This window comes from Perca fluviatilis, chromosome 22 (assembly GCF_010015445.1).
Source record: "Perca fluviatilis chromosome 22, GENO_Pfluv_1.0, whole genome shotgun sequence".
Classification (NCBI taxonomy): Eukaryota; Metazoa; Chordata; class Actinopteri; order Perciformes; family Percidae; genus Perca; species Perca fluviatilis.
The window spans coordinates 28,595,161-28,610,160 of record NC_053133.1 but is presented as its reverse complement, the minus strand read 5'-3'; the positions used below and the strand labels follow the sequence as shown (position 1 = coordinate 28,610,160).

Sequence of the window (15,000 nt, the reverse complement as noted above, 5' to 3'; positions counted from 1 at the left end):
AAGAAGATGGAAGGAAGAAGACACGACACAGGGAAACGACCGGATAGACGACCAACACGATAACCGACCCGGAAGGAGACATGGAAGTGGAGACACAGGAAGGACATGACGGAAAAGATACAGGACAGCACAGGATCCGGAATGGTGAAGGATCCACGGATAACGGAATGAAGGAAATATCCTGACCGACGAATGGAAGTACAGATCCGGACACAACCACAACGAAGAACGGACACGGAAGAGGACCGGAGAACGAGACCCGGAGATGGAATCGGCACAGATAACGATGGCGGAAATATGCAAGGAGGACCAGACGAGACCAGAAAGGAAAAGAGGAAGGCAGGAACGACCGGAATGAAGGACACCGGACACAGCGGACCACCGACCGAACGACGATAAACACCCATCGCCGAAGAAAACGTGATAACCGACTTGCCCAGAACAATCATACAAAACCCAGCAGCACAGACACAACCCAGAATGGACCAAAGACCACAAGGAGGAAGGTGGAGCCGAAGGAGGAATGACCAGCCGACAAACAACAAAACGGATGATAAAATAAAAATACGGAACAGGAAGACCCACAGAGCCGGAGGAACGGAAAGGAATGGAAAGGATGAACCAGGAACGGAAGGAGATGACCCGAATCGACCGACCCGACCCCAGGCCCCGGACCCAGGAACACAAGGAGAATGAATCCCAGAGGAAGAGACCCGGAGACCCAACAGGAGCCCCACAAGACAAGGAAACCCCAGTGGTGGAACCCAGGAAACCATGAACCCAGATCCCAGTGTGTGACCAAAACTGTGGACTGTGTGGACCCAGCCCCAGTGTGGACCTGTGTGTGGCATGATCAGGAAGGACCCACCAGGTGTGGACCCAGACCTGTGTGACCCGTGGATCCCAGGATCCATCTGTGTACCAGTGGATCCAAAATACTGTGTGTGTGTTGACCCCAGACCACACCACTGCCTTAAAAAACCACAAACACACACACACACACACACAACACACACCCACACACACACACACACACACAACACACACACACACACACACACACACACCAACCCAACCCAAAACCCAAACCATAAACCAAACAAAACAAACAAAACCACAAAAACCACACCCAAAAACAACCGAAAGCAGCCGGTTCCCTGCCCCCAAAAAAACAAAAACAACACTGAGCTCTCTACATCTATACAGAGCTTTTAGGCCCTTTTAGCCCTAGAAACACACACACACACACACAGAACACACACACACACACACACACAGACACACACAGAGAACACACACACACACACACAGACACACACACAGACACACACACACGAGACACACACACACAGAGACACAAACACACACACACAGAGACACACATACAAATAAGACATGCACACAGACACACACAGACACACACACAGACACACAAAAGCACACACACAAAATAAGACACGCACACACACACACACACAGCCACACACAGAGACACACAGACACACACATACAAAATAAGACATGCACACAGACACACACACACACACACAGACACACACTACAAAAACACACGACACAGCCACACAAGGTGTTGTGTGGGAATCGGGTGTGGGTGTGTGTGGGGGGGAGGTTTGCTGGGTGCGTTGAGGGGGGGGTTGGGAGGCCACCCCCCCGGAACAAAACCACACCGCCACGCCCCCACCCCGAGAGGGGGCGGAGCGGCGGGCGATCCCAGCCAGGCCGAGCGGAACCGAGTCTAATCAACAAAACCAAACCCCACCCCCCCCCAAACAAACCACCGGGAACGGACAATGAGGGACGCCGAAGTAAAGACATTTCATCTCCTCCTCGGAGACATCGGCTCAAAGCTCCCAAAAACAACCGGAGACATCCAGCGTGTCCAAGAGGACCCACATGAGGAGGACTCGCCGAGACCGCGAACCGAGACCCAGAGAGGCTGATCGAACAGAACAGAACAGAACAGAATAGAACAGAATAGAATAGAATAGAATAGAATAGAATAGAACAGAACAGAATAGAATAGAATAGAACAGAATAGAACAGAACAGAATAGAATAGAATAGAACAGAATAGAACAGAACAGAATAGAATAGAACAGAATAGAACAGAACAGAATAGAACATAATAGAATAGAACATAATAGAATAGAATAGAATAGAATAGAACAGAATAGAATAGAATAGAATAGAATAGAACAGAACAGAATAGAATAGAACAGAACAGAATAGAATAGAACAGAATAGAATGGAATATCTTTATTGTCATTTTAACAGATACAACGAAATTAAGTGCAGTCCTTGTCAGTGCCAAACGTCCATGAGGTAATATATACCTAAATAAATACATAGTAAAAATAAAAATAAAAGCTACTACTGCAAACATATTATATTAAATTCCAAGTTTATTGTCACTTTTTCCAAGTTTTTTGTCACTTTTTCCAAGTTTATTGTCACTTTTTCAAGTTTTTGGTCACTTTTTCCAAGTTTTTTATCACTCTTTCCAAGTTTTTTGTCACTTTTTCCAAGTTTTTGGTCACTTTTTCCAAGTTTTTGGTCACTTTTTCCAAGTTTATTGTCACTTTTTTAGAATAGAATAGAATATCTTTATTGTCAGTGTAACAGATAAAATGAAATTAAGTGCAGTCCTTGTCAGTGCCAAACGTCCATGAGGTAATATATGCCTAAATAAATACATAGTAAAAATAAAAATAAAAGCTACTACTGCAAACATATTATATTAAATTCCAAGTTTATTGTCACTTTTTCCAAGTTTTTTGTCACTTTTTCCAAGTTTATTGTCACTTTTTCCAAGTTTATTGTCACTTTTTTAGAATAGAATAGAAGATCTTTATTGTCATTGTAACAGATACAACAAAATTAAGTGCAGTCCTTGTCAGTGCCAAACGTCCATGAGGTAATATATACCTAAATAAATACATAGTAAAAATAAAAATAAAGCTACTACTGCAAACATATTATATTAAATTCCAACTTTATTGTCACTTTTCCAAGTTTTTTGTCACTTTTCCAATTTTTTTGTCACTTTTCCAAGTTTATTGTCACTTTTTCAAGTTTTTGGTCACTTTTTCCAAGTTTTTGGTCACTTTTTCCAAGTTTTTTTATCACTTTTTCAAGTTTTTGGTCACTTTTTCCAAGTTTTTGGTCACTTTTTCCAAGTTTTTGGTCACTTTTTCCAAGTTTTTGGTCACTTTACTAAAGTTTTTTGTCACTTTTCCAAAGCTTTTGTTACTTTTTCCAGTTTTTTGTCACTTTTTCCAAGTTTTTTGTCACTTTTTCCAAGTTTATTGTCACTTTTTCAAGTTTTTGGTCACTTTTTCCAAGTTTTTGGTCACTTTTTCCAAGTTTTTTATCACTCTTTCCAAGTTTTTTTATCACTTTTTCAAGTTTTTGGTCACTTTTTCCAAGTTTTTGGTCACTTTTTCCAAGTTTTTGGTCACTTTTTCCAAGTTTTTTTATCACTTTTTCAAGTTTTTGGTCACTTTTTCCAAGTTTTTGGTCACTTTTTCCAAGTTTTTGGTCACTTTTTCCAAGTTTTTGGTCACTTTTCCAAGTTTTTTGTCACTTTTTCCAAAGCTTTTGTTACTTTTTCCAGTTTTTTGTCACTTTTTCCAAGTTTTTTGTCACTTTTTCCAAGTTTATTGTCACTTTTTCAAGTTTTTGGTCACTTTTTCCAAGTTTTTGGTCACTTTTTCCAAGTTTATTGTCACTTTTTTAGAATAGAATAGAATATCTTTATTGTCAGTGTAACAGATAAAATGAAATTAAGTGCAGTCCTTGTCAGTGCCAAACGTCCATGAGGTAATATATACCTAAATAAATACATAGTAAAAATAAAAATAAAAGCTACTACTGCAAACATGTTATATTAAATTCCAAGTTTATTGTCACTTTTTCCAAGTTTTTTGTCACTTTTTCCAAGTTTATTGTCACTTTTTCAAGTTTTTGGTCACTTATTCCAAGTTTTTGGTCACTTTTTCCAAAGCTTTTGTTACTTTTTCCAGTTTTTTGTCACTTTTTCCAAGTTTTTTGTCACTTTTTCCAAGTTTATTGTCACTTTTTCCAAGTTTATTATCACTTTTTCAAGTTTTTGGTCACTTTTTCCAAGTTTTTGGTCACTTTTTCCAAGTTTTTGGTCACTTTTTCCAAGTTTTTTATCACTCTTTCCAAGTTTTTTGTCACTTTTTCCAAGTTTTTGGTCACTTTTTCCAAGTTTATTGTCACTTTTTTAGAATAGAATAGAATATCTTTATTGTCAGTGTAACAGATAAAATGAAATTAAGTGCAGTCCTTGTCAGTGCCAAACGTCCATGAGGTAATATATACCTAAATAAATACATAGTAAAAATAAAAATAAAAGCTACTACTGCAAACATATTATATTAAATTCCAACTTTATTGTCACTTTTTCCAAGTTTTTTGTCACTTTTTCCAAGTTTATTGTCACTTTTTCAAGTTTTTGGTCACTTATTCCAAGTTTTTGGTCACTTTTTCCAAAGCTTTTGTTACTTTTTCCAGTTTTTTGTCACTTTTTCCAAGTTTTTTGTCACTTTTTCCAAGTTTATTGTCACTTTTTCCAAGTTTATTGTCACTTTTTTAGAATAGAATAGAAGATCTTTATTGTCATTGTAACAGATACAACGAAATTAAGTGCAGTCCTTGTCAGTTGCAAACGTCCATGAGGTAATATATACCTAAATAAATACATAGTAAAAATAAAATAAAAGCTACTACTGCAAACATATTATATTAAATTCCAACTTTATTGTCACTTTTTCCAAGTTTTTTGTCACTTTTTCCAATTTTTTGTCTCTTTTCCTTTTCAAGTTTTTTGTCACTTTTTCAAGTTTTTGGTCACTTATTCCAAGTTTTTGGTCACTTTTTCCAAAGCTTTTGTTACTTTTTCCAGTTTTTTGTCACTTTTTCCAAGTTTTTTGTCACTTTTTCCAAGTTTATTGTCACTTTTTCCAAGTTTATTGTCACTTTTTTAGAATAGAATAGAAGATCTTTATTGTCATTGTAACAGATACAACGAAATTAAGTGCAGTCCTTGTCAGTGCCAAACGTCCATGAGGTAATATATACCTAAATAAATACACAGTAAAAATAAAAATAAAAGCTACTACTGCAAACATAGTATATTAAATTCCAACTTTATTGTCACTTTTCCAAGTTTTTTGTCACTTTTTCAAGTTTTTTGTCACTTTTTCTAAGTTTTTGGTCACTTTTTCCAAGTTTATTGTCACTTTTTTTTAGAATAGAATAGAATAGAATATCTTTATTGTCATTGTAACAGATAAAACGAAATTAAGTGCAGTCCTTGTCAGTGCCAAACGTCCATGAGGTAATATATACCTAAATAAATACATAGTAAAAATTTTAAAAAAGCTGCTACTGCAAACATAGTATATTAAATTCCAAGTTTTTTGTCACTTTTTCCAGTTTTTTGTCACTTTTTCCAGTTTTGTGTCACTTTTTCCAAGTTTATTGTCACTTTTTCAAAGTTTATTGTCACTTTTTCAAGTTTTTGGTCACTTTTTCCAAGTTTTTTTTTACCTCAAAGAACTCGTCGTGTTTTTCTGGGGCACAATTTTAAATTAAGTATTTTTTTGTCTCGATATTTCTGTTCATCTTTTCAACCTTCTTTTATTTAAAAAAAAAAAATGTGTAAACTTTTCCCATGTTTTTGAAGATTATCCTGACATTTGTCACTTTTTGAATTTTTTTGTCACTTTTTCAAGTTTTTTGTCAGTTTTTTGTCACTTTTTAAGATTTTTGTCACTTTTTCAATTTTTTTGTCACTTTTTCAAATTTCTTGTCACTTTTTTCCAAAATTTCGGTCCCTTTTTTTGTCACTTTTCCAAGTTTTTCGTCACTTTTCCAAGTTTTTTGTCACTTTTTCAAGTTTGTTGTCACTTTTCCAAGTTTTTTGTCACTTTTTCAAGTTTTTTGTCACTTTTTCCAAGTTTTCCACTTTTTCTGATGTTTTGACATTTTTTCCAAGTTTTCTTAACATTCTATTATCAATTTTTCTTTACATGCTATAAAATTGAATAAAACACCCAAATTCACTGAAAGTAGTGACCTGATTATGTATTTAACTTGTGAGGAGCGTTGTAGGGAACCATCCACATTATTTCTTTTTAAAATTTGGTTGAAAGAAATATAATTTATTGTTATATAACTATTTGACTGAAATGGTTATTAGAAATAATCTCAGAAATAATTCGTTATTTAAAAAAACACTAAAATGACGAGACTTTCAGTCGACTAAAACTTGACTAACGAAAAAAGATATATGAATGACTAAATATGACTAAAACTAACAAGGACATTTGGCACAAGACTAAGATTAAGACTAAATTAAAAAAAGGTGACAAAATGAACACTAGTTGTCGCCAGTAACATTGATAAGCTCCTCGCGGCGCTAGCCACATTAGCTTTACCGCGGACATTTGGCCATCAAGCGTGAGTCCTGTTAGCATGTTGAGCCTCACTGCCCAGTGGACAGACGAAGACTTCACCCTTTAAGAAGCTGTCCGACCTACACTCACAGGAATGCTCCGGTTCTCACGCAGCAGCTGCAACTGCATCTGCATTTGATAACATGTTTGTGAAATGGAAAATAGAAAGAGAACGAGAGCATGTCGTGCTACGCGTTGACAGTGAACAGCTGTTTAGCGTTGCCTCTGGTGTAAGGCATTTGGCAGACCTGTTCAAGTAGGAGATGATGTACATTTTTTTATTTGAAAAATGACTGAAGTTTGAAGTCTGAACTTAAAAATAAAATGTGACACTGGGACATGAGTTATTCTCCTCCAAGTGAAATAATGTACCTATTTTTCAGGGGTGAATGTCTGTCTACATTTGTAAAATTATACATTTCTGGTAGAATCAAATGATGCTTGTCTTGTGTATTGCCTTATCTACAACACACAAGTGTAATATGGTAAAGGTAGTACAGGAGAGAGACTTGGAATTCTCTTGAGTAAAATTAAAGTGTATATGTATATCAGTATGGGCTAAAATAAGTTTGAAAATATTGGCATATTGAATATCGGCCAAAATCCCAAATCATGCATCCCTAATAATGAATAACTAAACCTAAAAGGATGAATTAGTTTGTTGTTATTACATAGAGTCGGATCAGATGCTGACCTTTGAGTGATAGGTAGGCCCATAGGTGTAATTTACAGGGGGTTACAGTTATAACGAAATGTGGTTTAAGAATGGTGATGACTATTCTTTTAACTCCTAATTTAATTGAATCTGTCTTGTGTTTTTCATTGTTGAGGATAAATGTTCTTTTGTCAATTAATGTTAATTTAAGAATGAAAAGAAATAATAAGGGAAATAAGGGAATAAATGTGACAAAAATGCAACAGAAAAGGCGCCAAATGGGGCGACCTCTCGCTCACCCATTAAACCCCCCCCCCCCCATGTAGACTGTAGGGCTGTGCTCGACTTAAGAACTTCTTAGTCGACTAACAATCATTCAACTGTACCGACTAATCGATTAGTTGATTTAATTGACAGCTCTGTAAATCTGAGTTTCTCCACAAAGAGTCATGCAAAAGGATGCATATATTGAATAAGATGATGCCTCCTTTGCATATTTAAACGTGTGCTCGTACGTTTCTTGGAAATAAGTCATTCAGCACGAAAACAGCAACAGACATGACTAATGGACTCAATAGATCCAAGTTGACTAAGACTAAAACCACCAATTAGTCGACTCAGTGACTAAGAGGGAGCAGCCCTAGTAGGCTGGGTCCTTTGCAGCGGCCTGGGTTCGAATCTGCATGTCTGACTGTCTGTCTGTCTGTCTGTCTGTCTGCATGCATTTATAGACTGTGTGTGTATGACAGATAGATGACTGAAACATGTATCTGTTTGCAAAAGTAATACATAAATAAATGTATATTTATATATTCTTTGTAATTGTTGCAGCTCTGCTGATACGTGTGAGAAGCCCTGATGTCTGATAAGAGAAGAGTCACTGTGTCTTCTGAAGAGATAGAGAGAGAGAGAGAGAGAGAGAGAGAGAGAGAGAGAGAGAGAGAGAGAGAGAGATGGATGGATGGAGACACTAATGGTCTCTAATTGGTTGATAATCGTCTCTCCCTGAACACTGACGTCAGCTGGGAGGATGCTCTCACTGTTTCCTGTTTCTCACGCACACAACAGCAGCTTTAACCGTTTCAGCTCCGCAACACAACAACATAACACAACAACGTAACACAACATAACACAACAACATATAACAACAACATAACACAACAACGTAACACAACATAACACAACAACGTAACACAACATAACACAACAACGTAACACGACAGCAGCTTTAACCGTTTCAGCTCCGCAACACAACAACATAACACAACAACGTAACACAACAACGTAACACAACATAACACAACAACGTAACACAACAGCAGCTTTAACCGTTTCAGCGCTAAGACACAACAACGTAACACAACAACAGCTTTAACTGTTTCAGCGCTGCAACACAACAACGTAACACAACAGCAGCTTTAACTGTTTCAGCGCTGCGATACAACAACGTGACACAACAACAGCTTTAACTGTTTCAGCGCTGTAACACAACAACGTGACACAACAGCAGCTTTAACTGTTTCAGCGCTGCGATACAACAACGTGACACAACAGCAGCTTTAACTGTTTCAGCGCTGCAACACAACAACGTAACACAACAGCAGCTTTAACTATTTCAGCGCTGCAACACAACAACGTGACACAACAGCAGCTTTAACTGTTTCAGCGCTGCAACACAACAACGTGACACAACAACAGCTTTAACTATTTCAGCGCTGCAACACAACAACGTGACACAACAACAGCTTTAACTGTTTCAGCGCTGCAACTCAACAACGTAACACAACAGCAGCTTTAACTGTTTCAGCGCTGCAACACAACAACGTGACACAACAGCAGCTTTACCTGTTTCAGCGCTGCAACACAACAACGTGACACAACAGCAGCTTTAACTGTTTCAGCGCTGCAACACAACAACGTAACACAACAGCAGCTTTAACTATTTCAGCGCTGCAACACAACAACGTGACACAACAGCAGCTTTAACTGTTTCAGCGCTGCAACACAACAACGTGACACAACAGCAGCTTTAACTGTTTCAGCGCTGCAACACAACAACGTGACACAACAGCAGCTTTAACTGTTTCAGCGCTGCAACACAACAACGTAACACAACAGCAGCTTTAACTATTTCAGCGCTGCAACACAACAACGTGACACAACAGCAGCTTTAACTGTTTCAGCGCTGCAACACAACAACGTGACACAACAACAGCTTTAACTATTTCAGCGCTGCAACACAACAACGTGACACAACAACAGCTTTAACTGTTTCAGCGCTGCAACACAACAACGTAACACAACAGCAGCTTTAACTGTTTCAGCGCTGCAACACAACAACGTAACACAACAGCAGCTTTAACTGTTTCAGCGCTGCAACACAACAACGTGACACAACAGCAGCTTTAACTGTTTCAGCGCTGCAACACAACAACGTAACACAACAGCAGCTTTAACTGTTTCAGCCTGCAACACAACAACGTGACACAACAACAGCTTTAACTGTTTCAGCACTGCAACACAACAACGTAACACAACAGCAACTTTAACTGTTTCAGCGCTGCAACACACAACATACTACCAGCAGCTTTAACTGTTTCAGCCTGCAACACAACAACGTGACACAACAACAGCTTTAACTGTTTCAGCACTGCTACACAACAACGTAACACAACAGCAACTTTAACCGTTTCAGCGCTGCAACACAACAACGTGACACAACAGCAGCTTTAACCGTTTCAGCTCCGCAACACAACAACATAACACAACAACGTAACACAACAGCAGCTTTAACCGTTTCAGCTCCGCAACACAACAACGTGACACAACAACATAACACAACAACGTAACACAACAGCAGCTTTAACCGTTTCAGCTCCGCAACACAACAACGTGACACAACAACATAACACAACAACGTAACACAACAGCAGCTTTAACCGTTTCAGCGCTGCAACACAACAACGTAACACAACAGCAGCTTTAACTGTTTCAGCGCTGCAACACAACAACGTAACACAACAGCAGCTTTAACTGTTTCAGCGCTGCAACACAACAACGTAACACAACAGCAGCTTTAGGAACTGTTGGAAGAAACAGGAAACGTACGCATGGGAAGGATACGGAGACACCGGAGAAGATAAGTCTGTGTGATGACTTTACCCAGAGGCACTACGAGACATAGAAAGAAGCTAAATGCATCTACTTTAATACTAACGCATATGGACTTAAAGTACTTGTACTTCATGACAGTACTCTTATTTAAGTTTATGTCCGTTATGTGTGTTAGCTTACCTTGCAGATATCTAGTTATAATATCAATAATATACAGTTGTAATAGATATATAGCCTAAAACTAACATTTGGATATTTGTCTTGGTAACAAAATGCTTCCTGCTGACATGACATTAGTATACTGCTGTTAAATGACCTCTCACAGACAAGCAGAGTGTGGGTGTGTGTGTGTGTGTGTGTGTGTCTCGTGTCTGTGTGTGTGTGTGTCTGTGTCTTACCTGATAAGGTACGATGCTCTCGTGGGCCGTCCCCCAACGCTTCGCCTCCTTCCCTGAGTTCAGATAGTTAGCAGCAATATGAGTGAGACAGGACACCTGAGAGAGAGAGACAGACAGAGAGAGAGACAGAGAGAGGGAAACAGAGAGAGACAGAGAGACAGAGAGAGACAGAAACAGAGAGAGAGAGAGAGAGAGAGACATACATATATATATATATATATATATATATATATATATATATATATATATATATATATATATATATATAGAGAGAGAGAGAGAGAGAGAGAGAGAGAGAGAGAGAGAGAGAGAGATTTTGAGCTATCCACATGTACAGTGCCTTATGGAAAGTTTCGCCCCCTTGAACGCTTTGACCTTTGCTACATTTCAGGCCTCAAACATAAAGATATAAAACTGTAATTTTTGTGAAGAATCAACAACAAGTGGGACACAATCATGAAGTGGAACGAAATTTATTGGATATTTCAAACCTTTTAAACAAATAAAAACTGGAAATATTGGCGTGCAAAATTATTCAGCCCCTTAAGTTAATACTTTGTAAGCCATCTTTTGCTGCGATTACAGCTGTAAGTCGCGGGTATGCCTCTATCAGTTTTGCACATCGTAGACTGACATTTTTGCCCATTCCTCCTTGCAAAACAGCTCGAGAGCTCAGTGAGGTTGGATGGAAGAGCCGTTGTGAACAGCAGTTTTCAGTTCTTTCCACAGATTCTCTCGATTGGATTCAGGTCTGGACTTTGACTTGGCCATTCTAACACCTGGATATGTTTATTTGTGAACCATTCCATTGTAGATTTTGCTTTATGTTTTGGATCATTGTCTTGTTGGAAGACAAAACTCCGGCCCTCAGTCTCAGGTCTTTTGCAGACTCCATCAGGTTTTCTTCCAGAATGGTCCTGTATTTGGCTCCATCCATCTTTCCCATCAATTTTAACCATCTTCCCTTGTCCCTGCTGAAGAAAAGCAGGCCCAAACCATGATGCTGCCACCACCATGTTTGACAGTGGGGATGGTGTGTTCAGGGTTAGAGCTGTGTTGCTTTTACCAAACATAACGTTTTGCATTGTTGCCAAAAAGTTCGATTTTGTTTCCATCTGACCACAGCACCTTCTTCCACATGTTTGGTGTGTCTCCCAGGTGGCTTGTGGCAAACTTTAAAACCAAACACTTTTATGGATATCTTTAAGAAATGGCTTTCTTCTTGCCACTCTTCCATAAAGGCCAGATTTGTGCAGTATATCGACGATTGTTGTCCCATGGACAGAGTCTCCCACCTCAGCTGTAGATCTCTGCAGTTCATCCAGAGTGATCATGGGCCTCTTGGCTGCATCTCTGATCAGTCTTCTCATTGTATGAGCTGAAAGTTTAGAGGGACGGCCGGGTCTTCGGAGATTTGTAGTGGTCTGATACCCTTCCATTTCAATATTACCGTTACCCAGTGCCCTTGGGATGTTTAAAGCTTGGGAAATCTTTTGTATCCAAATCCGGCTTTAAACTCTCCACAACAGTATCCCTCGGACCTGCCTGGTGTGTTCCTTGTTCTTCATGATGCTCTCTGGCGCTTTACACAGACCTCTGAGACTATCACAGAGCAGGTGCATTTATACGGAGACTTGATTACACACAGCTGGATTCTATTTATCATCATTAGTCATTTAGGGTCAACATTGGATCATTCAGAGATCCTCACTGAACTTCTGGAAAGAGTTTGCTGCACTGAAAGTAAAAGGGGCTGAATAAATATTTTGCACCCACTTTTTCAGTTTTTATTTGTTAAAAAGTTTGAAATAGCCAATGAATTTCGCTCCACTTCACAATTGGGACCCACTTGTTGTTGATTCTTCACAAAAAATTACAGTTTTATATCTTTATGTTTGAGGCCTGAAATGTGGCAAAAGGTCGAAACGCTCAAGAGGGAGGGGCGAATACTTTTCAAGTAAGGCACTGTATGTCTATGCTGTATACAGCAGATGTAAACATAGGCATTGCCAACGTACGCATAATCGTAGAACAACGCCACACGCATGTAAAATAAATAAAAAGGTTGGGTTTAGGAAAAGAAAGAAAGGCTTTAGTAACACAAAAACGACAAAACATGAAAAACGCATTAAAACATGACGGTGACCAACGTCACACGCTTAAAAACCCATAAACTGTTGGGTTTAGGAAAGAAACATGGGGGGAGGCTTAAAAATGAAATAAAAAACAGCTGAAAAACGCGATGGGCTCTGCTGGGTGAAAGTCCTGAGTTTGACCTCCGACCTTTATACTACTCACTACGGCGAATATTCACACGTAATGTAGGTCAATGGTGGCTAGGGTTGGGCATCGTTTGGATTTTAACGATTCTGATTCTGATTCTGATTCTCATCGATTCTCGATTCTGGTTCTTTGAGCGGTGGAGCTGAAACGGGTCGCATGCTTATTTCACAAATAAGAGGAAAGTTTTATTTGATTCACCGGAGACTGGCTTTTCTAGTGTAATAAAGCTACACCAGAGCTAGAGCACGACAGGCTCCTACTCTGGCGTACAACACAACAAGCACCTGATCTTACTGGAAACACAAAACTTCCACACGTTAATTTGACAGGTAGAAGAACAGGGCAGGTAACAGGTGTGAATGTGTAACAGGTGTGAACAGGTGTAACAGGTGAGAATGTGTAACAGGTGTGAACAGGTGTAACAGGTGTGAATGTGTAACAGGTGTGAAGTGAACAGTGTGTCAACAGGCGTAACAGTGAAGCTAACAGGGAAGAACAGGTGTGAAGTGTGAAAACAAGGTGTGAACAGGTGTAACAGGTGTTAGTGAATGTAACAGGTGAATGTAACAGGATATCAACAGGTGTAACAGGTGAATCGTGTAATCAGGTGTGAAAGGTGTAACAGGTGTGAATGTGTAACAGGTGTAACAGGTGTGAATGTGTAACCAAGAGTGAATGGGTAACAGGGTGAACAGGCGTAACAGGTGAACGTGTAAAGGAACGTAACAGGTACGAACAGGTGAATAGCGGATAGAACAGTGAATGTGCAACAGGTGTGAATGCAATCAGGTGAACAGGTGTAACGAGGTGTGAACAGGAACGAGACAGGAACACACACACAGGAACACAGGAAGAAGGAATGGAACAGGAATGACAACACACACAACACCACAGGAATGGAATGGAGGAAGACAGAAGAAGGAAACGAGAGCCGACCATGGACACACAGAATGGACCGTGGACCCAGTGGACGGAAATGGAAATAATCCCTTACTGATCCGGAGGGACTTGCCAATCAGCCCATACAGACACATGAAGACTGAGGAGGCCCCAGCAGGACACACAGGAAGACCAGGACAGGAAAGGAAGGAATGGCCCCAAGCACCAGCCCTGAAAAGACATGGAAGGATGGACCCAGAGACATGAGTCTGGAGTAACGAAAGAAAGAGTGGAACCCTGTCTCCCCACACCAGCAGCATGTGGCCAAGACCACTGGAGAAAATATCCGACCACAGCACACACGAGAGGAGCCGGAGGAGCCGGAGGAGGAATGAGACCACGAGGAATGAGACCAGAGTCCACAACCCAGTGAGGAACCCAGAACCCCAGGAAACCACAGCACAAAAGAAAATGTGTGTGTGTGTGAGCCCCATGGAACCAGGCACAGTGGTGTGTGTGTGTGTGTGGTCTTGTCTCTTGTATGTATAAACCAGGGCAGTGGTGTGTGCTGCGTGTGGCTGTGTGGTGTGTCTGTGTGTGAGTCTCCCTGTCTCTGTGTCTGTGTCTGTATGTGTGGTGTCGGTGCGTGGTGTGTGCGTGTGGTAAAAAGCGTGTGTGTGCGGTGCGTGGTGTGTGTAAGTTGCGCAAGCGCAAGTAAGGCGTGTGTGTGTGTGTGTGTGTGGTGGTGGGGTGGTGAGTGTGTAAGCCGTAATGCGTGCTAGGTGTGTGTGTGTAGGTGTGTGTGTGTGTGTGTGTGTGTGTGTGTGTGTGTGTGTGTGTGTGTGTGTGTGTGTGTGTGCATGTGTGTGTGTGTGTGTGTGCATATGTCACCCCCCCTGTAAATTAGGCCTATGAGCATCACGACCTCATCTCATCACATACGTTTCCCTTTCTTCGTGTTCCTCTGCTTTCTTCTTTCTGCAGCGAGCGCTCAGAAGATGTTCAGACATGAGCTGTGTGAACTTTAAAGTAGCGTCCTCCATCACAGGCGTCTCCTGCTGAGATCTAACATACGTTTGGCTCATCTTCCTTCCTTCCTCATCTTCATATTCGGGCTGAGGAGGCTGAGAGCTCGGCCAGAATCCCTGTTCTTTCTCCCATGCAGTTTC

At 40.1% G+C, this 15,000-nt stretch overlaps 2 protein-coding genes and 1 pseudogene across 2 annotated transcripts in view; 1 reads left to right on the top strand and 2 right to left on the bottom strand.

The window, feature by feature from the left end:
• The window catches only part of LOC120552576, a 501,282-nt pseudogene that overhangs the window by 67,822 nt on the left and 418,460 nt on the right, over positions 1-15,000 (bottom strand).
• LOC120552600 (NACHT, LRR and PYD domains-containing protein 1-like) overlaps positions 1-15,000 on the top strand; it is a 735,215-nt gene that overhangs the window by 502,133 nt on the left and 218,082 nt on the right.
• The window catches only part of sugct (succinyl-CoA:glutarate-CoA transferase), a 39,755-nt gene continuing 26,592 nt past the window's right edge, over positions 1,838-15,000 (bottom strand). Inside the window, exons 10-11 of the mRNA XM_039790912.1 lie at positions 10,670-10,765; positions 1,838-1,957 (exon numbers count right to left, since the gene is read on the bottom strand). Of these exons, the coding sequence (XP_039646846.1) occupies positions 1,838-1,957; positions 10,670-10,765 (216 nt within the window). The remainder of the gene's footprint in view (positions 1,958-10,669; positions 10,766-15,000) is intronic.